This window comes from Castanea sativa, chromosome 8 (assembly GCF_040712315.1).
Source record: "Castanea sativa cultivar Marrone di Chiusa Pesio chromosome 8, ASM4071231v1".
NCBI classification, from domain to species: domain Eukaryota; kingdom Viridiplantae; phylum Streptophyta; class Magnoliopsida; order Fagales; family Fagaceae; genus Castanea; species Castanea sativa.
This window is the reverse complement of record NC_134020.1, coordinates 51,934,328-51,956,761: the sequence shown is the minus strand read 5'-3', so window position 1 is coordinate 51,956,761 and position 22,434 is coordinate 51,934,328. Positions and strand designations below refer to the sequence as shown.

Below are 22,434 nucleotides of genomic sequence, written 5' to 3'. Positions count from 1 at the left end.
AACAAAAACTAAATGAATAACGATTTACCTTGAATTTGGAGAAGGATTGGAATTATGGTTTGCACTTAAATCTTTGACTTGGTTGCCATAAGAGCAAATATACATAATCATGCAATTGCAATGGTGCAAGTATTATTTGTTCTATCGATGATGTTGCGACCTGATGCTTTCAATTTTCTAACAAGGGAATGGCACATTAATCGTGCAATAGGTGCCAGGAAAAAGAATATATGAAGCATCTGTATAATTTAAAAAAAAGCTTGGAATCGTAGCTTGTATTTTCATGTTAGCTACATGTTAGCTACTTGGAAAGATACAATGGACAACTTTAGGCAGAAAAGGTGTCGATTAATCTGCAATTGCTAACATACAACAAGCAACAGTCTAAAATGTGGCTCAAAGTATATCTGTACTTGAAAACTTTGCCAATGGGCAGTCTCCTGTATTGACATCCACAGCCTACATAATATGAAAGTTTAAAAAAAAAAATTACAAAAACTGCGTAAATGAAAAGAAAATTCTTAAATTCCACTAGAGCATGGTACGCTGAAGAGCATCCTGAATGTTTTTACTCCAGATTGTAATATCATAGTCCAACTGTGGCCATGGTGTACCAATGTGAAACATATATTTGATGCTTTTTCTCCAGACTGCATGCTCATCGCATAACTTCATGAACACTTTAATCTAGTAGAGCTCCAGAAAGCATGGATCAATAACAGAATATCAACCAAGTTATGCTGGAGATGCCTAAGTTTGCTGTGAGAGTGATGAGGTTTTCTGCCATAAGGGTCGTCCTAAAATGGCACTTCCATGAATGGAGAGATAAGCAGCATTTAACCTAGAAATCAACATTTAAAACAAATAAAAAAGAAATCAATATATGGCTTGGGTAGTTTGGGTCCTAAATTACATTGCAAGAAGTGAGAAGAAGAGAGTTTACTTATCAACATCAGGTGTAGCCAAGGGATCATATAACTCCTCCCTTTGATCTATAGCAGGCACGGCTCTTGTCATAGCTGCCATGTCCTGAACACCTTCAACCTGTAAATGAACCATCTAGGTATAGAATTATTTTCAAGCACCTTTTGTTTTTTTTGAAAAGAAACAAATATTTTTATTAAAAGAAAACCAAACCAAGTACACCGGGGGCGCACTCAGTGAGAATTACAATCAAACTTTCAAATTACAATGCTCAAACATATCTAGAAGAGTTCAAGCACCTTCTGTATGTTTGCTCTCTCTGTTGGGTGCAAACGTAGAAGAGTAAAAATGATGCATGGCTTTTCATATCTACAAATAAGCCCGATTGTTGTGTGTTGGAAGGGTAATAATAATATATGAGTTCACACATTTGAAAACCCCCATTTTGGAGTAAAAAACTTCTTCTTTTTTCCAATATCAAAAGTCTCATTAAATCTTCTAAAAATTACTGAGAAATTCAGTGCTCAACATGTGTTATTCCCACATGATATTTACGTAGTTGATACTAGAAACAATTGCTCACAAGGCCGAAGAAAAAAGGAAACAGTGGCTCTATTTCTGTTGACTAATACAGCATCCATCTCGCGAAATAAAGATTGCTTAGGAATAGCATCAGTGCCAACAAGTGTTACTAACGTCCAAACAATTTACCTGCTGTGGGTAATTTGCGTAACCACCATATGAGTTGTATGCATATAATGATGGATCCTGAGTAGCCCCATAAGTATAGGCATCATAGCCTTGTCCATAACCATAATAAACACTCCATTGACTTGGATCTACTTGCTGACCCCAGCTACCAGGTACGTCCTACAATAAGCCGGTATCAAAAAATTTGTAAGGCTAGATTGTTGTATCTAGAAAGTTAACCATATAATGAAAAATTCCAGTATCAATACAAATGGGTAACCATATCTAGATTAATGTATCTAGAAAATTAGGTATATAAGGAAATTCAAGTACAAAACAGGTAGGTGAGCAGAGATGTTGTGTTCATCTCAACCTATCAACCATGCCTTAACAGGTAGGTGAGCAAAAAAACAATGTGTTTAAAATTCAGTATGACTGTCAGTGAGTTCTTTGATAAAAACCCTTCAAGTTCACTCTTTGTTCATACATACTACTAAGACAAAATATAGCTAATTTACCACCATTCCACCAGAGGTTCATCAGACTTCAATTGTCTAATCGGGTGTTCCTGGCTTTGAAATAGAACATCACATTGGAAGCACAAATGGAAAACAATATCTTTATCACTATATTAAAGTGAGCATATGATAGAGATGAGTTAAAAGAAATCACCTGTTTAGCTGTTGGACTCCTACCCCAAGAAATGCGGACAATTTGTTGGCCAATCATCTTTCCCTGCATCTTTTGGATGGCTTCTTCAGCAGATGCTCTATATAGACAATTATAATAAAAGAAATCAGGAACCCATGGACACCAAAAAAGGTAAAGTGATATAAAGACTTGACAAAAACATTGTATAATAAGGAGTTGCCCTTTTTGGACTACAGGTTTTTCTTGCATTCTTCCATGCTTTCATTTTTTTATGATTCATTTTGTCAATGCAAAAATTAGTATGGGCCATAAAATGTCAACATTCTAGTACAACAATCAATGCTTTTCTAAAAGAAGGTAAAAGGAAGAAGGAAAAAAGAGAAAAAATGATCACTATCTTTATGAGACATTTTTACCAAAACAAAAATTATGGGAGAAGTTTTAGATTCACTATTAAATATCAGGAAAATCGAATAAATATTTCACATGCAAGCAAATGACAAACCTTGTCCCAAACTGTACAAAACCGCATCCTTTGCCCACAGGAATCTTGACGTAGGCAATTTCACCAAACTGTAAAAAGGTTTGCTTTAGCTCCTCTTCTGTGACATTAGGATCCAAGTTCCGAACAAAAATCTGCAGCAGATAAAAAGAAGAAGAATAAGAGATGAGATAAATGAACACAATAAGACTTTAGTCTGTCTGACTTACCGTAGTATAATTTACATCATACTCTGCTGGAAGCACAGCAGGCGCTGTTGTGGGATATGCTGCAACTGAATATACTGTTGTCAGAAAAGTCCATGCATAAGATCTCTTATTAAGGCTAAAACAGTATCAGAAACTAATTTCAGCATGAAGACTAAAGAATGTTAATCAGGAATTTGAAGTCTCTTATCTCAATGGCTTTTCTAGACAATAAGAAAGACTTATCTGAGTCCATAACATGACATTAGTTCCATAACAGTTAATAAGATATAAATAACCTTTGGGTGTAGCATATGGTTGAAACGCAGTGATCTTCTTTGGTATAGCTGCACTAATACGCATTGGCCTCGTTGAACAATATAAACCATTCATTTCAGTCATAGCACGATTTCTTTCGGCCTCATCAGAAAATTTGACAAATCCATATCCCTTTGAGTGTCCAGTATTTGGATCAGTCACAACCTTGGCACCTCTAACAGACGGATAATTAACACGAAAGGTCTCTTGTAACAGATAATCAGTAACATCAGGAGCTAAATCACCCACAAAAATAGAATGTTCAGGCCCAGCGTCAGGACGTCTTTCCCCTATGCCAAAAGAAGCCCAATTCAACCTGAAAGTTTGTTCAGTTCCAGGCATTTGAGCGCCATTGTGAGACTGCAGAATCCTTTCAGCTGCTGCATGGGAAACAAACTCAACAAACCCGTAACCCTCAGGCTGGCCAGTGATCTTGTTACGTATAATCTTTATTGAAATAACCTGTAGAGAGAAGTGTCCATTTAAAAAGTTAATAACGTCTGTTTCAGCACAGAACTACAAGCTTGAATGAGAAACTACCACATTGTCAGAGTTAAACACCCCATAATCTAGCATTAACAGACTTAAAGACCTGAGGAAGCAGGCAATTTAGCAGGTGTTTAACAATGACTCATTGTTCATGTTTGCAACTCACAATTCACAGAACTACAAGCTTGAATGAGAAACTACCACATTGTCAGAGTTCAACACCCCATAATCTAGCATTAACAGACTTAAAGACCTGAGGAGGCGGGAAATTTAGCAAGTGTTTAACAATGACTCATTGTTCTTGTTTGCAACTCACAATTCACTATGCTATACCGACCCACTGTTAACCAAAATGAAGCTTAATTCACATTAAAACCAGCAAATACTTAGAATATAAGAAATTCATGAGTCACCATGCTCCACCACCACATCTTGTCATCTCCACTACTGGAAGGCAAATTAGAATATAAGAACAAATTGTGCAAAAGCCAACTGCCTCTAACTCTCAAAATCTTGAACAGTTTATGTGAAGCTAATATTCCAACGTCAGACTCCCTCTCCAATGGTACCCAAATGTCAAGCTGCATCACCTTATTTATAATGTTTCAAAAATAAGAATCATGCGAGTGATCTTCAATATACATATGTGTATGATAAGAACTCAAACTCTGATACTTCTTCTCCCTTCTAGATGCCATGAAAGCACCAACTTGATATAGTGATTTTGGTATCTCCACATTAAAGCCAAAAAAAAAAAAAATATATATATATATATATATATATATATATCTTTACCTTGCCCTAACAATTTATTTATTAATTTTTGTATGGGGATGAAGCTCCAGTCATAATTTTACACTCAATATATTCCCAAAATCATTCAAACCAACAAATCTCTCTTGTTGTGAACTCCGTCAGTTTTCAGAATAGAGGTGTTTAAATTGTAAGAAAAAGTAGAATCTAAGTATATTTATAACATACAAATACAAATGGCAGCAATCAGCCATAATCAATTTAAAAAAACTTTAACCGAAGATCCCCCCCACCTTCTTCTAAGTCAATGACAACATAAAAGTAAAAAAACCTTCTCTCTTCTTCTATTGACAATGTTTCTTCATGATCAGACAAAGAATAGATGCACTCCAAATTCGAATCAAGCTCACACACCCTATAAGCAGAGCAAAGCCACCCCATAACACATTCACAACTCATCTAAAAAACATAATTCACATACCCCAATTATGAATTTATAGACTAGCCTAATCAATTGGTTTCATATTCTACAAACACTCAAATTCTCAAACATAACCCTGAACAACCACGACAATGAAGCTCCCTTCTCCACACTAAAAAAAGAAAATTCAAACACCAATCTTAACAAGGCATGATTGAACACCTAATAGGCCACTGAGAAAATTCTACAATCAGAGCACTCTTACACTTACTATCACTCATAAACATCACCTACTCAAAACAGCATTATAAACCCCAAAAAAACCACATCAAGAAATAGAATTTCACTTTCACACTTCAATTGGGTCTCTGAATTTGAAGACAATTACCAAATTTGACACACAAATACATGCACATACACATGGATACATTAAAAAAAAAATAGAAACCCAAAAAAACCCACATCAGGAAATCGACAGAGATGATAACAAGCAACTCAAAATCGAAACTTTCACTTTCAAACTTCCATTGGGTCTCTGAATTTGAAAACAATTACCAAACTCGACACACATATAACACATAAATAAACAAATTCACACACACAAATACATAGAGAGAGAGAGAGAGAGAGAGAGAGAGGACCTCGCCGGTGTGAGCAAAACAATTATGGAGGTAGTTCTCGTCGACCCAGTACTGCAAATCGCCAATCCAGAGAGTACGGACTTCTTCGACGGAAGTAGGCTGATGGTAGCTGGGCTGAGACGACGTCGTCATCATCGTCGGTGTTGTCGATGCGTCTTGTACATGCACTTGTGCTTGCGCGCTCGTCACCCACTGCATTATTCTCTCTCTCTCTCTCTCTCTCTCTCTCAAAGCTTCTGTTCTGAAAAGGGTGAAGCTTCAGTGAACACAGTGACGCCACAACGCTGTCGTTCTTGTTATTGTGTGTGTAAAGCTCTTGTATTGTTTTGTTCCACTTCCACCCTTCTTATATTTTTTATTATTATTATTTTTTGGCTCTCTCCCCGGATAAATAGTCTTTTTTTTTTTTTTAACAACAGATAGTACTCGTTGAAATATGTTTATTCAAAAAAGAAAAAATTAAGGCTATATGAGATTTGGAGTTCCATTCTGGTATACACAACAAAATTAGTCATGTTTTGGTTTGATGATAAAATACAATTATCATGTGCGAATACCATAAGAAAAAACTATCTCTAAAATAAGTATGTCTTTCAAATAATATATATAATTCTGTACATTCATCTTACACAAAAATTTTTAATGAATTTATCCAATTATAATTAGTAGCAGTTTCAAGAATTTTTTATAGGATGGTTATTAAAAAACTTAAATTATACAAAATCTAATAAAAATATAACTTCATATATTGACTAAAAATAAATAAATAAATAAATAAAGATAAACACATGCAAATATATACTTTTTATAATTTCCTTCTACGAATTTTCTTATTTTAAAACCGTTATATGATAATCATATTATCAATGCTGCAAACCATATCTCTTTCAAAATTTTAGTTAAATAAATTTTTTCGTGGGCCTTTTCTTTATGTTTTTAAGGACCTAAGATATTGTTAAGAGAACCAAAGTTTAAGGACAAGGTTTGCAAACTTAGTTGTAGCCTAAAACTACAATTCTCACTAAAAAAAAATTAACAAGACTACGTATATTGAAAATTTAACTTTTGAATTACATATTTTTTATGTTCTTAAAACATATGTCAAATTTTATGTCAATCGAATATTATTTACTATTCAATCTATAAATTTATTTTTTATATATATATTTTTAGACTACAAAAACTCAAAATTCAAAAATTTGATTGATGACATAGCAATTGATCTTTGATCTTCTTGAAATTTTGTAAGTATGGAGGATATAAGAAGAAACTCTAATTCAACGGTAGATTTGTCAAAATTCACATCTAATAAAAAAATATTGAATGGAGTTTTAATCTTAGTTTATAACCAAGTTTTTTGCCAAAATTTGTCAAAGTTTAATTATGTTGGGCTTAAAAAAATTTAGAGTGGTCACAAAATTTTTTAAATTTGTATATAATAATAATTTTTTTCCAAATCAGGGTGTCTTGTGACCACCCTGGTCTTAATGTGGAGTTGCGTTTGCAATTATTTGCATTCAACATACACAATTTTTCAATCAAGGAATATAATTTGGTACATTCAACATTCTACACATAGATATTAGAATTGATTTTCAAAAGAATACAGTTAAGTTGGAAAATAAAATAGGTGTTGGAATTGATTGAGTGCGATTGTGACTATTCTTTAATATGTAATATGATTATGTAGCGTGTTGGGATTGAAGTAGTAAAACTTGAGTTTTACACCACATCCTTATAGAATTTAATATATTTTTTCAAAGCATGTTTACAATTTTGTACATTCTATGTACACTTTTTTTTTTTTTTTAAATGTACACGATTATGAAGATTTTACACACATTTTTCAAACAATGTGCACAAAATGTTCAAATAATGTACATAATTATGTGCATTTAACACACACAATTTTCAAAGAATATACACAAATTTCAAAGAATTATACAAAATTTTATAAATTCAACGTACACATTTTTTAAACAATGTACACAATTTTGTAGATTTAATATATACAAATTTTCTAACAATGTACATAATTTTGTACATTCAACATACACATTTTTCAAATAAGGTATACAATTTTTCAAAGAGTAGTGTGCACAATCATTTACATTCAATGTACACATTTTTCAAAAGAATGTACACGATGTACACATTTTTCAAAAGAATGTACACGATGGTGTACATTCAACCTACACAATTTTTATATAATATACACAATTTTATACAATCAACATTCATAATTTTTCAAGAGGGTACACAACCATGTACATTCAATGTAAACATTTTCCAAAAGAATGTACACATATATGTACATTCAACACACACAATTTTTTCTTAAAAAAAAATACATAATTTTGTAAATTTAATATACACAATTTTTCAAGGAATGTACACAATTATATAGATTAAATGTACATAAATTTTCAAATAATGTACATAATTCTATATATTCAACATGCAGTTTTTTCAAATAATGTACACAATTATGTACATTCAAAATGAACATATTTTAAAAAAAATGCACACGATTTTTTACATTCAACGTATACAATTTTTCAATGAATGTATCCAATTGTATACATTCAACGTACACAATTTTTCAAATAATGTACACAATTTTTCAAATAATGTACACAATTTAATACATTTAATGTACATATTTTTCAAAAAAACGAAGAACAATTCTATACATTTAATATACACATTTTTCAAATGATATACACAATTTTATACATTAAACGTATACAATTTTTTAAAGAATGTAGACAATTTTGTACAATTAACGTCACATTTTTTTGAAGAATGTATACTGTGGGATGCAAAAATTTAATAAGGTAATAGTGCCACGTGTCATATTTGAGGCCGAGGAGGCCACGTTGATGCCAAGAAGACCCTACCCTCAAATGGCAAGGCCAGGGAGGCGAGCCTTGACTACGTCAATGGCACACTACTTGAGGAGGTCACATCGTAGAGAAACGGCTTCAAAGAGTGAGTTAGTCTGGTTGTGTCTGAAGGGATGGAAGTTACCACCGTTTTAATTGCACCCTACCAAACCGTTTGGCCCCATTTATGTAGAGAAGACCCCTAAACATTGCTGTCTTGGTTGCTGCGACTCACAGAAGATTTGGAGAAACGTCTGATGAGACAAGCACTCAGGTGGTGGCCTATATGATCAACAAATGGAGGGTCAAAATCAACGGAAAGAGGCTATATAACATAAGAAACCCTCCAGGAAAAAAAAGGCATCTAAAAATTGTGGAAGAAGACATTGTAGCAACAAGAACTGAAATTGTAACCAAGTCTGAAGAAATATATTCAAGAATTACTCTTCTCGGATTTTGCTGAGGAATGATTTCTTTGCATAAAGCTTGTTTTTCTTTGCTTTCTTATTATCTCTAATCCAATGTGAGCGTTATTCAATCCATTGAAGCCTAGTTTTTAAGCTCATTTTCTACAAATTCATTGTGTTGGACTCTCTGGGCCCTAATCCTGTTACTTCTTGGAGTTAGGATCCAAAACGTGCCCTTACATATACAATTATGTATATTCAACATACAATAATATACGCAAATCTCTACATTCAACATACACAATTTTCATAGAGTGTATACAATTATGTACATTTGACACACAAAATTTTAAAGAATGTACATAATTCTATATATTCGACGTACATAATTTTTCAAAGAATGTACACATTTAAAAATGTAGATAACTTTGTACATTTAAGGTACATATTTTTTTCAAAGAATGTTCACAATTCTAATTCTACATGGGATTGGTGAGAGGGTTTGGAGATTGGATCGTAGAATTGGCACAAGAATCATAAGACCCTACTTTTCAATTAAAAAAAAAATAAAAATGCCTATAATTATAATTCATAATATATATTAAAGAGACTGTTGAAAAAAAGTAATTTTTTACAAAAATTAATGAAATTACTAATAAAAGGCAAAGTACCAAATTACAAATACCTAAATAAAGTGAAAAAGTTACAAATCATAAATACAAAGTTCTAAGTTGAACAACTCAAAACATACATAATGTCTCACATAAACAATTTAAAGCAAATAAAATGTCAATACCTAATGTCTCACATAAACAACACAACAAACAACAATGTTTCAAACAACACCACAAACACACTTAGTCATCAAGACTAAAGTTTTGGTTATCTTAGATGAGTTTCTCAAAGTATGGTTGATCAGTATAAACAAAATTCTTGTCATTGTAAGCGGAATTACCAAAAAAAACCACCTTTGTTGTCAATGGTCTCTCTCAAAGTGGTGTCATTGTCGAATTTCTCAACTTCTTGCACTCACCTTCTACTCTTTAGTAGTCTAGTCTCTTTTTTCCTTTTGTCTTCTATGATTTTGTTTATTAGGTTAAGGTGACGATTAACTACAGATGCGAGCCTTAGAGTTTTATTTTTGTGTTTTTTTATATGATTTTTTAATCAATTTGTTTTTTTACTAGTTTGTGGCATTTGGGCTTCATTTTGGAGCCTTGAAATAAGATTTTTTTTTTTGAATTTCCCTTTATAGTACAGGAACTTTAGTATCACTACATCCTCTAAAATCCTAAATTTAGATCGAGATCCCACACATATTTTGTTTTAGTAGAAATCCTAGTGAAATCTAAGACATTTTAGGGATGTAAGATCTTAGGATCCTAATATCATGGGAAACTAATAATAGAAATGTTACATTCACAATATTTTTACAACACTTATACAAAAAATCATATATGGTAAGTTGTTCTAGTTTCTAATTTGAATTCACAATTTAAAGAACTTTTTTGCCCATTCATATCGTCCAATAACATTATGCTTTTCTCTACTAAAATAACCATGATGTTATGCAATGACAAACAAGCTGTTAGTTTTCTCAAAAAAAAAAAAAAAAAAAAAAAAGCTGTTCGTGCAACTGCAACATTTGCAACGTTAAATCCCGCTCAAATCGGTCTCATAGCTAGCGTACGGCCCACCAACATACACGCATTGTTTTCATTGACAGCCCCCAAAACCCTCTCTCTCTCTCTCTCTCTCTCTCTCTCTCTCTCTGCAACAGTCTCTTGTTAGTTCTTTCCATCTTCCAATACACATTGCAACTGTCTCTGCCTTTTTTTTCTTTTTCATTATTTTCTACGTGCATACACCATTGCTGGTTAGAAAAGCTAGCTTGCCATGGGGATCCCGGCTGTACTTGTTGTAGTTCCTGTGGGCATACTTTTCATTCTCTCAGGCCTTATTGTCAATCTCATTCAGGTATTTGGTTACCAAATCCATTTGGTCTTTATTTATTTATTTATTGGATATATATAATATAATATCAATTTGGTTCCAATACTTTTTTTCAAACAATGTTTCAATGCTAGTCTTTGGCCATGCTTTTGGCTTCAGCTTCTTGCCTTTTGGGTTTCTTTTGAAGAACCAATTTTCTTATTTTTTATGTTGTTTGCTAATTGCTAAATTCAAATTATTATTATTGTAAGTAAGACAAAATGGTTGTTGAATAAAAATTGATTGCAATCTTTTTTACAAATGTTGAGTTGGCATGTTGTGATTGATGCTAATAAAAATTGTGTCAGCAGTTGATCCATGTAAAAGTGATGCTACTCTAATCATAAATTGTCGAGGGAATGTGAAAAAAAACTGTGAAATTTCCATGGCATTACTAAAAAAAAACAAGAAGAAACAATTAGAATTGAAGCTATTGTCTAGGCAATGTGGAGCCATTGTGTCTAAGGATAACAATCGTCCACTGTCTTTGCTGGATGTTTTGGACCTTCTACATTTTTTGCTGTAATTTTAGGGGGATACTATAATACAAAGCCTCTGACTTTAGTTCCCTAGCTGGTTATTTTCAATGGGATTTTGTTTACTTATTAGAAACTTGTAATGTTATCACCAACCATTGTAGCTTTTTGGTATCTCTCCCTTTTAATACTGTGGTTTTGAGTTAAACACATGGGTTGAGAAATGGCCGTCATCCATCAAGTAGATTGTAGCCTACACCTACTGCTTCACTAAAAAATTTCTTTTATTCCAAATGAACTATCTCACTTGGATATATTTCTACTTTTGCTTTACTTTATGGAATACATTTGTCCGACTGTTACACATATTTTCTTTTCTCAGGCAGTTTTCTTCATCCTTGTTCGTCCACTGTCAAAAAATATGTACAGAAGGATCAACAAAGCAGTTGCAGAATTACTGTGGTTGGAGCTTATATGTCTTGTTGATTGGTGGGCTGGTGTCAAGGTGATGAATTTGTTTTGTAAAACTGTATTTTCAATTGCTTGTTTGTTTGCATCTTTCAAGGATCTGTTTTCAAAGTTATAATCTTGTTTGCTTATATAAAAAAAGTTATAATCTTGTTTGGTGTATGGTATGGTACTAAAATAGTTATGAATAAAAAAAAGCTAAAATCCTCTTCCATAATTGTCATGAATAAGTAAATAGTTTGCTAATATTCAACATGCTACCACATCTTGCAGAGGTGAGCATTCCTAGCCAATTGAGAATATTCCATACTTTAAAAAAAGTAATCCTATAAATTGTAAATGGGTTTCATGGCTTGAGGTAGGAGAGGCGAGAAAATCCCTAAATGTGAAAATGGAGTCTGCAAGCTCCTTAAATCCAAGGATATAGGGGGAAAAGATAAGAGAGGAAATTTTAGGGTTTCTGCAAAAAGACAGATTCAAGGAAATTTTGATGGGCCCTGCCAACAATCATAAGAAAAGAGAGGATATATACCAAAAAAAGAACATTTTTTTTTGTCTCTTGTACTTGTTAATTTGCCAATATGTTGAAGGTAAGTATGCTGTGGAATTCATATACTGTTTTGTTTTTGTATACAAACTCTGTTTGTATTCTCTATTAACACTAGTTTGTTTTTGAATTGTTTGACATAATTGTGGTTAGTTTTTCACATATTGACCCAGTGACATGCTTAGCATTCCTTGAAAATGCGTGTGTACCTGGATTTTTGTATCCACATTGCAGTCTGACTAGTTAGACCTTCTGGCTGCAGATTGAGCTGTACACAGATTTAGAAACCTTTCAGTTGATGGGTAATCGATTTTTGGTTTCCTTTTTGCTAATAGTAAAGTTTTAAGATATTAGTCTTGAAAACACTTATGAATCTAACATATATCAAATTATCTTATTTGAGATATTTTCAGGCAAAGAACATGCACTTTTCATATGCAATCATAGGAGTGACATTGATTGGCTTGTTGGATGGGTCCTGGCTCAGGTGCTTACCTTTGTAAACTCTAATTTAGAGGCAGTTCTCATACAGTGTTGTGTGTGTCCATACCTTTTAAGATTAACATTTTTCATAAAAAGACTGTCATGAATTATCTGAATTTATGAATAAACTTTCGAGTTTCTGCTCAGGCGATCTGCTGAGAACTGTGTAACCTTTTGTCTGCATATCCTAACTAAATTTTGTTCACAATGAAATCACTTTTCTCGAAAATTACTCCCACGCTCTCCATTTGTCTGAAGAAGCACAAGGGCAGGTAAAGTTAGCTTTATCTATTTGAGCTAAGTACCTTCATCTTGTTTGGTTCTTCATGCTGAACCTGAATTTAATAGCTGGTGAGCATTTAAAACCATTGGGTGTACATCAATGCTCATAAACTTAAATGTGCATGTTGTATACTCTATAGTACAGTGCACATAATTGTGTATTGCTATAATTAAATTCATTAATAGGCTTTGTTTTCATATAAAAAATGTGTTTTTTCCTAAACACTTGGCTTATTGCTTCTTTTATCTGGTTGGTCTTACCTATGACAGCGCTTGGATTGCCTTGGTAGTACACTAGCCATCATGAAGAAAGCAGTAAAAAGCCTTCCTGTAAGTTTTAAATCTAACCAATATTCTTCTGTTGTAAAATGGGACGAGTCATTGATTTATTTATTAGTTAAATGCTATATCCAAGGTTTTTAGTGGAGTAGCCCTGGCAATTTGCAACTCCAGCTTCATTGACAAAGGTCGTAGCACTCAAGATGGTCAATGCAAGAGTTTCAAGCCTTACAATTTTATATTTTAGTAGGAATACCTAATGGAAAGTATGATCAGACATAATTGTTGAAGTAAAAGAGAAAACCAATTTATTCTTGACATATTGATGTTATTAATCAAATTGATTTGAAAGAATTGCATCTTCAAGTTTTTAGTAGTTGCAACCTGTGGAACCTAAAACCTACACTGAAGTCCAATTAAGCATAAGTGAATTATTTGGCTTAGCTCAGTTGAACTCCCTTTTCTGGAGGCTGAAAGAATAAATATACCAAGTTATTTAATTTCCCTTTTATCTCTGTATGTTTTCTAAGCAATAAAGTACAGCTTTAAGTTTTTCCCTTATTTATGTATTCTACAGCCCTTTTACACTTTACTATGCCACTGATAGTATTTTTATGTATGCTTCACTTTCTCTCACTTATTTACTATTCCTTATCCAATGCAAGACATTTGGCTTCTTTTCAAATTTCTGAAAGATTTCTTTACCATTGCTAGCTTTGACATGTTTGCTCGCTCTTCACCAAGTTCTTCTAAATGTTAGAATCATCATGACCTTCATTATCATCATCACTGTCGTTGCTATTGTTGTGAAAAATCACATCAGTAAACTAGACTGTCACTAGTGGAAAATTTTCAATGGAATTACTAGTGATAGGCTGCTTAAAAATTACCTTCACAGTCCAGTTTGAGTGTTGGAAATTCTTTCCATCTGGGATTTGCTTATGTCATTTTTTGTCTAAGTTTCTTGTTTTTAGTTGTAGGTCAGATTTGACATTTTTATGAAGATAAAGAGATAAAGAATATGGTAAATTTACGCAGGTCATAGGTTGGTCGATGTGGTTTTCTGGTTATGTTTTTGTGGAAAGAAATTGGGCCAAGGATGAAAGCACATTGAAGGTAACCTTTAATGCATTTAAAGAAACATGAATGCTTCATAGTTTAATTATTTTTATCACGAATGTGGTTCTGTGCTGCAGTCAGGTTTTCGACAGCTAGAGGATTTTCCATTTCCTTTTTGGCTGGCGCTTTTTGTGGAGGGAACTCGCTTTACAGAGGCAAAGCTTCTTGCAGCTCAGAAGTATGCTGCTTCAAAAGGGTTGCCTGTTCCTAGGAACGTTTTGATTCCTCGTACTAAGGTGAATTTAGTTGAAATTTTCCTAAGATTTTCATACTATCCTATTTTTGGTCATATTAGTGCACGTTGTTTCCTGTTTGAAAGTTTTTAAGGGGATTTTCTTTCAGTTTTGAGTGGGGAAAGTGCTTTAATTTTCAAATAAAAACCATCTCAGTTTTTGATTGAGGCATAAACTTATATGGGATAGTAGAGGCTATCTGATTACTGCTAAACAATTTATTGCCATATCAATAGCATATGGATTTTTCCCAATATATCTATATACATGTATATATTTTTAATTTTTCTTGTTGTCCGATGTACATAACCTTGATATTGATTTAAATTGCTCTCAGGGTTTTGTTTCAGCAGTAAGTCATATGCGCTCATTTGTTCCAGCAATTTATGACTGTACGGTGGCTGTTCCAAAAGATCAACCTCCACCTACGATGTTGAGAATACTTAGAGGGAAATCTTCTGTGGTAGGAAAACAAAACCCTGACCACTTCATTTAACAGCTTAATTTTTTAGTTGATAGTATTGCAATGATTGATTTTACTGAGTCTGAAATCCTAATCTTGTATGAGAAATGTTTTAGTGTTTATGCTTATTTGAACCCAATAGAAACCAGAAGAAATTCCTGTAAACTGACAAGAACAAACTGAGTCTGTTTCCAGCTACTAGTACAGGCCAGAATCCGGATGAATATTATTTTTGAATGAAAATGAGGCCAATGTATGTTCTTGATATATAGGAGTAATGCTATTGTCACAAAATCAGTAATGGGCGTCATTGTTTCTTACTATACAGGTAAAGGTGCACATCAGGAGGCACTCAATGCTGGAATTGCCAGAAACAGCTGACGGCATCTCACAATGGTGTAAAGATGCATTTGTTACGAAGGTATGTGTATTGATGTCTCAATATAATTGCTAAGAAGAAGTGCCTGATAACTTTTGAGGGGCTGCTGGAAAATTCTTGTATTCGATTAACCGATAAAAAACATATATTTGCCAAATACAATTAACACATTCAAGATTATGCGCTCAACATAAATTGCCAATATCCATGTAGATGCGAAGATAACTAGCTTCTTTACACTTGAGAAAGCTCCTAAGCCAGCCCACCCCACTATCAAATTGAAGAGAGAGAGAGAGAGAGAGCGAGAGAGAGATGAAGTTAATCTAGAAATAATGTAGAGAGCTACAAGAAGTTTTGGACAAGTTGTTTTACTAGAGTCCTTGTATATGTTTTATTTAGCACATATTTTGCATTACTTGGTAATATTCCAACTCCCATTCATCATGCCTTTATAAGAAGATGCATTTATTGTAATCATAGTCAGCCTTCAGTTTTTTGTTCCTTTTAATTGATGCATATAATTTATTTATTTATTTCTCTAACCAACCAGGATGCTTTGTTGGAGAAATACTTATATAAGGGCTCATTCAGTGACCTACAGAAGAAAGACATTGGTCGACCAAAGAAGTCTTTGTTTGTAAGACAACATTCTAATAATTTGAACAAAGTTAATGTACTATCCTTTTTCTCATCTGTAGTCTCCCTCTGTTCTACACGCAGGTTGTCATTTGTTGGCTATGTCTTATTGTCTATGGCCTCATCAAATTCTTTCAATGGTCTTCTCTCCTATCCTCATTGGAAGGCATTGCATTTTTAGTGATCTTCTTGGTGCTTGTTACATTTCTTATGCACATTCTCATCCAATCTTCAGAGTCAGAGCGTTCTACACCTGTCAATATATTGACACAAGATCCAATGGAGGAGCAGCTTCTTCAGAAATAATTCAAGATTTAGCAGTAATTGGTGTCTAGTCCATCTGTGATCATAAATATCTTCTGATATCGTCCATGAAATCAACAATTTTACCTATACCCTCATTAGTTAACTGGATTGGAAAATGTAGAATATGTGCATAGCTTATTATGCTGCTTAGAAAGTGTGGTATATAGTGAATTGAGATATGGGTTGGGCTCAGTTCTTTTGGCTTGTTTACTGGAGTAGGATGCTTCTGAAGAAGCCGGAGAAGCATTGTCTTGATCATCTCTCATTTGGGTGACTTGGAACATTATTTGCCTAGCAAGTTCTTTGAGATCTTCTTTTGACTTTCCTTGGATTAGGGCAGATTCCACTGTTGCATATATAATTGTGCATTGCTTACATATGAGTTTGCTTACAATATGCCTTTTTCAGGTTGTATAATTAGCGTTGGCTTTTTATTCCAATTAGTCGCAAACCTGTGCTACGCATGAGAACCTACCTGTTTGTGTGGTAGACTAAAATAATATATAAAATCTTAAATTGATTATGAAACTATACCCTTACATGAATTTCTCCTATTTCACTTCAATTTTTGTTACGATTTGATAATAAAAAAAAAGTCATTGGTTGAACATGTAATATCTTGTGAAAAATCTATCAATTGGTTTCAAATATTAAAATTTTTGAAAGGCCAAAAAATATTATAGAATCAGACGATTCACTGCCTCAAAATTTTTGAAACAATATATATATATATGACTACACAATAGAGAAATATAAGAGAAAAATAGGTTATCTTTAAAAGAATATATAATTCATGGTATAACTATTGAAATCTGCTAAACATGTTAAGATATTGCAATAATTAATACAAAAATGTAGATGTTAAAACTTTCAAAATGCCAACAAATAAAATTAAAGAATCAAATTATTCAGAGCCTATATATATAAAGAAAGATGAGCTACCCTCAAAAGAATAATGCATAGCTATAGTTGCTGAAATCTCCAAGACAGTTTCAATTATTACAAAAACATATATATATTACTACACAATAGGGAAATATAAGAGAAATGCAAGTTATTCTCAAAAGAATAATTCATGGCTAAAGCTATTGAAATTTTCTGAAAACACATGCCAAAAAAAAAAAAAAAAAACTAAAAAATTCAGATGCTAAAATATATGTGGATACAAAATAGAGAAATATAAGAGAAAATTTGGTCACCTTCTATTGAAATCTGCTACAAATTTTAAAACTTTCAAAAGAAAAAAAAATATTAAAGATTTAAAAGATTTAGAGCTTACAAATTATAAAAAGAAAAAAACTAAGATATAAGAGAAAGATGCCTTCAAAAAAATAGTTCAAGGTTATAATAGTTGAAATCTGGTAAACAAATTCAAATAGTGCAAAAAATTAATCCAAAAATTCAAATGTTAAAACTTCCAAAAATTGAAGAATAGATTAAGAGCTAAGAAATTATTGAAACATTAAAAAAAAAAAATGATTACACTATAGAAAAATATAATAGAACAATGGGTTACCCTAAAAAACTATAGCAATAGTGGAGCTACTATTAGTGTGGCTCACACATGGGTGGCTAGGTAATAGCGACAGAGAAGATGTTGTTGCCGTTTTTGGATTGTTAGTGTAGGGTTTTTGGATTTTTGGGTTTTACGTTTGTTGTTGAGTTTCATGTTAATTCAAAGACTTTTGGTTTGGCTAGGGTTTTTGAGTTTCACATTATTGTGGCATGGTTGTTGGATTTTTAAAAAGTTAATTAACTTTGTTTCATTTTTTTTTAAACATTGGTTGTTGTTGTTGTTTTTTTTTTTTTGGTTAACAGGCTTTATATTAAACTAAAAGGAAATAGTTACAAGCTAGTCACAGAGGCCAGGGAAGTAGCAACCTGCCTATAATAATTCATGCCATTACTATTAGATACAAGTAGTCTATTTAGTTGATCTGGGGGGGAAAAATAAAAAACTACAAAATCCTCCCTCATACAACATCCTTTTTTAGCCAAAAAATCAGCACCCATGTTTGCCTCTCTAAAAACATGAGCTACCAGCACCTGGGTGAGCCTTGCTACGAGGGATCTGCAATCAAGAAGCAGGGGAGCAAATAATTTGTTAGAGGTTTCAGCCTTATTTAACATCTCCACGATAACCTTAGCATCAAGCTCAACTTCCAAGTAATTAATTCTCAGCTGGTTGGCAAGAGTTAATCCATCTCTCAATGCCCATAATTCAGCCATTACACTTGTAGTGTACCCAATTGACCTTGAGTACCCCTTAATCCATCCCCCTTCACTATTTCTAATTAAGCGTCCACCACCTGCCTTGCCCGGATTTCCAAGCGAGACTCCATCTGTGTTAAGTTTATGCCAACCCGGAGGAGGTTTGGCCCATTTGACAACAATAACAGCTCTAGAAGCTACCTGCTTGGCCTTACTTACACAGTAGTAATATTCTTTAGCTTGGCTAAGACATACCTTATCAAGTGTGGGATTTGGGATAGAGTTATCAAACACAACTCTGTTTCTATTTTTCTATAGATTCCAAATAGCAAACAAAAAGAGGAAACACCAAGGGATGGACCCTTTGTACCTCACATTACTCAGACTATTGTTTTCCAGCCACGCCTTAAGGCTGACAGCAAAGGAATTCATGTGGGATGGAGGGACTTCCAACTTGCTCCACAGATCACGAGCAATAACACACTCACGGAGAAGGTGGACAATGGATTCATCATGATCTCTACATAATGGGCAAACCTTGTCACAATTAATACCTCTTTCCGCTAACACTCCCTTAACTGGAATACTAACATGTAATGTAAACACAACCAGAGAAAATTTGTAATCCTTGGCAAAATGTCCACCTTCCATATCCACTGTCCATGGAATTGCGTGACTTCTTCCTTTCCTTGATTTGCAATTCGATAGGTTGAAAAACTCACTTTTGTCCACAGTGCATCTTGTTCATAATACATCCTCCAATTTAACAACAAAATCACTTTTGTTGTTGAGTCTTGCGTTGATTTTCTTACGGTTTCTGAGTTGCATATATATTTTCTATGAAAGTGCCGGTTTTCTAGTACCAACCGTAGTAGGTAACATAAGGTAAAAGGACTCTCTCACATGAAAAATAATAAAAGAATAATATTTAAAAAAGGAATAATAATAAGTAAGGACTCTTTATAAAAATTGCAGTAACTTTTTATCAATTGACATAATAAATAAAAAGAGATCATTGTAAATTATTTTGAATGCTGTTGAAGATAAAAAGTTGACGGTAGAGGAATAGTTTGAAATATATATATATATATATATATATATATATATATATATATATATATCTAATAGAAAATTATATTATTTTAAAAAATTAAACTATAGAATTAGAGTCCCAAATAAATTTATGAGTTTGAATAGCACCAAGACACAATGGTATGTGTGGGTGTGACATATGGTGATATATATTTAATTTTTTGTTGTTATCTAATATATAATAGCAAAAACTAAATTAACGCATAATCAAAAGATTTTGAAATAAAAAAAATTATATTCTATAACATAGAGTTCAAGAAGTTTGGTTGTAGGGTTTTTTAAAAATTAAAGGTATGTTTGGTACGTGTTTTTTCTCCTTATTTTCTATTTTCAAAAACAATTTTATATTTTTGAGACTAAAAAACTTGTTTGGCAACTCAAAATAGAAAAAAAATAAAAACTGTTTTCAAAACTCAATTTGGAAAGGAAACTGAAAACATGCAAAAGGTTGTTTTCAGTTTCTAATTTTCAAAAGTCAATGAAAACAAGCATTTAATTTAATAAATCTGTCTCATTTAATGAGTTAGCATTAAAATACAAATTCTAATAACAACATATTTTAGTATTTTCTTTTTTTTTTCTTCAAAAAACTATTTTTTTTTTAAATTTCAACTAATCAAACATGTTTTTGATTTAAAAAATACAAGAAAATTGTTTTTTCTTTATATTTCCAAAAAACAAGTTTTTGAAAATAGAAAACAAAAACTATTACCAAATATAACCTAATTAACTTTGTTTTTGGGTTTATTGCAATAAACCCGATACTTGCCTTTTTATTGCAGATAAGTATTGGGTTTTGGAGAGAAAAATAGTGTTTTCAATTTTATTTTTTTATTTTTTAAATATTGTGTTGTGCTTATGTTAAAAATTGTGGTGCCAGTAGAGATTTCGATTATATATATAGATTACAAACATATTCACTCCTTTTCTTTTTCTATTTTAAAATTACACACGCACTTAAGGAGTCTTAAACCCACAACTTCACAGTTCATCCTATTATTGTAGGAGGAAGAGCTATTTGAGTTATAGTTTACTATTTTCATATTTGTAGTACAAGAATCCTACCTAGTAAATATTCCATATGAATTGAGAGAAGTGCTAACCACATATACACTACACTACAAAAAACCTAGTCTAGTTACAATTAAGGGTCCTCAAATTAAACTATTTATTAAACAAGTCAATTCATATTGACATTAACCTGTTAAGACCTAAATCCTAACTAGCTAACTTTGTGTCGTGTCCACGGATCATGTCAAATAATGTTGCCTCCTAATAAGCAGAAAATAATATGAATCCAGGACTTAATACTTGCTCTAATTTTGGAATCACATTGAATAACATTTTGAGTGGTAGAGAAAAAATTGTAAGTCCATCCGAAAGTGACCGACTATGTCAAAATTGTGATAAAAATTACGACACAAATATTCTTAATATAGATTTAGTTTTGAAATCACATTTGCTAGCGTTTTGAATGGTGAAGAGAAAATTGTGAGTCCATTTGAAAGCGATCGACTATATCAAAATGTGATAAAAGTTACTCACACAAATAATCTTAATATAGATTTCTTGTAATAAAAAGGTAAAAGTTATAACACATATATAGAGATACCTAAATATAGAATATGGAATAAAAAAGGTTTGTCTTGGGAGATTTTTTTTTCTTCAAAATAACATTGATTTTTAAACAATTTTGTTGGTTAGCACGTTTTCAAAACTATTTAAGAAACTAACATCTTGAGTGCAATAAACTCAATTTTGGTGTTTTAAATCGAGTACAATGAACTCGATTTCAACATTAAACCATCGTAGAACTTGAGCCTATTGGACTCAATTTCATTTAAATTTCAAAATTCAACTTCAGTTCTTACCTTCAACAAACTCCTGCAAAACTCAACCCTAGCAAAACCCAAGTGAGTTTCGGTGGGAATCGAGAGATATGGAACAGGACAAAGTGAGAGAGAACCACCGATCCGATCCAATCAACTCTAGCAAAACCTTTCTCACAATTCTGACCCGATCCCAACAACTCCAGCAAAACCCAGGTCCGATCCAATCTGAGCAAAACCCCAGGTGGGTCTTGGGTTTGCTTGTGTTTGTTGATTTCGTTGTTTCTCTTTGGTTGTTGTGTTTGATTGTTGGAGAAGAAGAGTTTTTGGAAATGGGTTGTTGTGTTTGATTGTTTGAGAAGAAGATTTTTTGGTTGTTTCTCTTTGTTGTTTTTATTTTTTTTATTCGTTGTTGAGTGAGTACCTAAATTGAGTCTGTAAGGCTTGATTTTAATTTGACAAAAAATGAGTCTGACGAACTCGAGTTTATTATACTTGACATATTAGTTTCCTAAATAATTTTAAAAACTTTATAACTAACAAAATTGTTTTAAAATCAATATAATTTTGAAAAAAAAAAAAACTTACTTTTGGGGTTCATAAAAAAAAGGTTTGTTTTGGGAAATGAAAATGAACATGAATACGGGAAAATCTTGAAACTTTTAGGGTCCGTTTGGTCCCAGGTCAAACTCACATTTTTATATTTTAAATAATATTATACACACTTTTACTCATATATATTTTAAAAAACTACAAAAATGTCATCTTAAACT

General features: G+C 32.5%; 2 protein-coding genes across 4 annotated transcripts; one reads left to right on the top strand and one right to left on the bottom strand.

Moving 5' to 3' along the window:
* Positions 1 to 244: 244 nt before the first annotated feature.
* LOC142608032 (polyadenylate-binding protein RBP47B') lies at positions 245 to 5,871 on the bottom strand. Of its 3 annotated transcripts, none has more exons than XM_075779734.1 (8): positions 5,575 to 5,871; positions 3,252 to 3,732; positions 2,977 to 3,050; positions 2,771 to 2,901; positions 2,287 to 2,383; positions 1,636 to 1,794; positions 944 to 1,044; positions 245 to 841 (listed from the first exon to the last, which is right to left on the bottom strand). In XM_075779734.1, exons 1-8 carry the CDS (start codon positions 5,770 to 5,772, stop codon positions 751 to 753), a joined length of 1,332 nt encoding a protein of 443 aa, XP_075635849.1. In that variant the 5' UTR covers positions 5,773 to 5,871; the 3' UTR covers positions 245 to 750. The 3 variants fall into 3 exon arrangements, with proteins under 3 accessions (XP_075635849.1, XP_075635850.1, XP_075635851.1); XM_075779735.1 differs by having other exon boundaries at positions 2,977 to 3,041; positions 5,575 to 5,870; XM_075779736.1 differs by having other exon boundaries at positions 2,977 to 3,035; positions 5,575 to 5,870.
* A 4,750-nt stretch (positions 5,872 to 10,621) lies between these two features.
* LOC142608146 (1-acyl-sn-glycerol-3-phosphate acyltransferase 2-like) lies at positions 10,622 to 17,012 on the top strand. Its single transcript, XM_075779857.1, has 11 exons — positions 10,622 to 10,843; positions 11,717 to 11,839; positions 12,612 to 12,651; positions 12,763 to 12,836; positions 13,385 to 13,444; positions 14,432 to 14,509; positions 14,590 to 14,748; positions 15,083 to 15,208; positions 15,537 to 15,629; positions 16,138 to 16,224; positions 16,308 to 17,012. Exons 1-11 carry the CDS (start codon positions 10,763 to 10,765, stop codon positions 16,527 to 16,529), a joined length of 1,143 nt encoding a protein of 380 aa, XP_075635972.1. The 5' UTR covers positions 10,622 to 10,762; the 3' UTR covers positions 16,530 to 17,012.
* Positions 17,013 to 22,434: the final 5,422 nt, after the last annotated feature.

Bases quoted from the DNA above. Each gene is read 5' to 3' on its own strand.
- LOC142608032 (XM_075779734.1), bottom strand. From the start codon at position 5,772: ATGCAGTGGGTGACGAGCGCGCAAGCACAAGTGCATGTACAAGACGCA. The intron at 3,733-5,574 runs GTCCTCTCTCTC...TTCTCTCTACAG, and splicing joins GTTTTGCTCACACCGGCGAG to GTTATTTCAATAAAGATTAT. The intron at 3,051-3,251 runs GTTATTTATATC...TTCTGACAACAG, and splicing joins ACCATATGCTACACCCAAAG to TATATTCAGTTGCAGCATAT.
- LOC142608146 (XM_075779857.1), top strand. From the start codon at position 10,763: ATGGGGATCCCGGCTGTACTTGTTGTAGTTCCTGTGGGCATACTTTTC. The intron at 12,652-12,762 runs GTAATCGATTTT...AGATATTTTCAG, and splicing joins AGAAACCTTTCAGTTGATGG to GCAAAGAACATGCACTTTTC. The intron at 16,225-16,307 runs GTAAGACAACAT...TTCTACACGCAG, and splicing joins GACCAAAGAAGTCTTTGTTT to GTTGTCATTTGTTGGCTATG.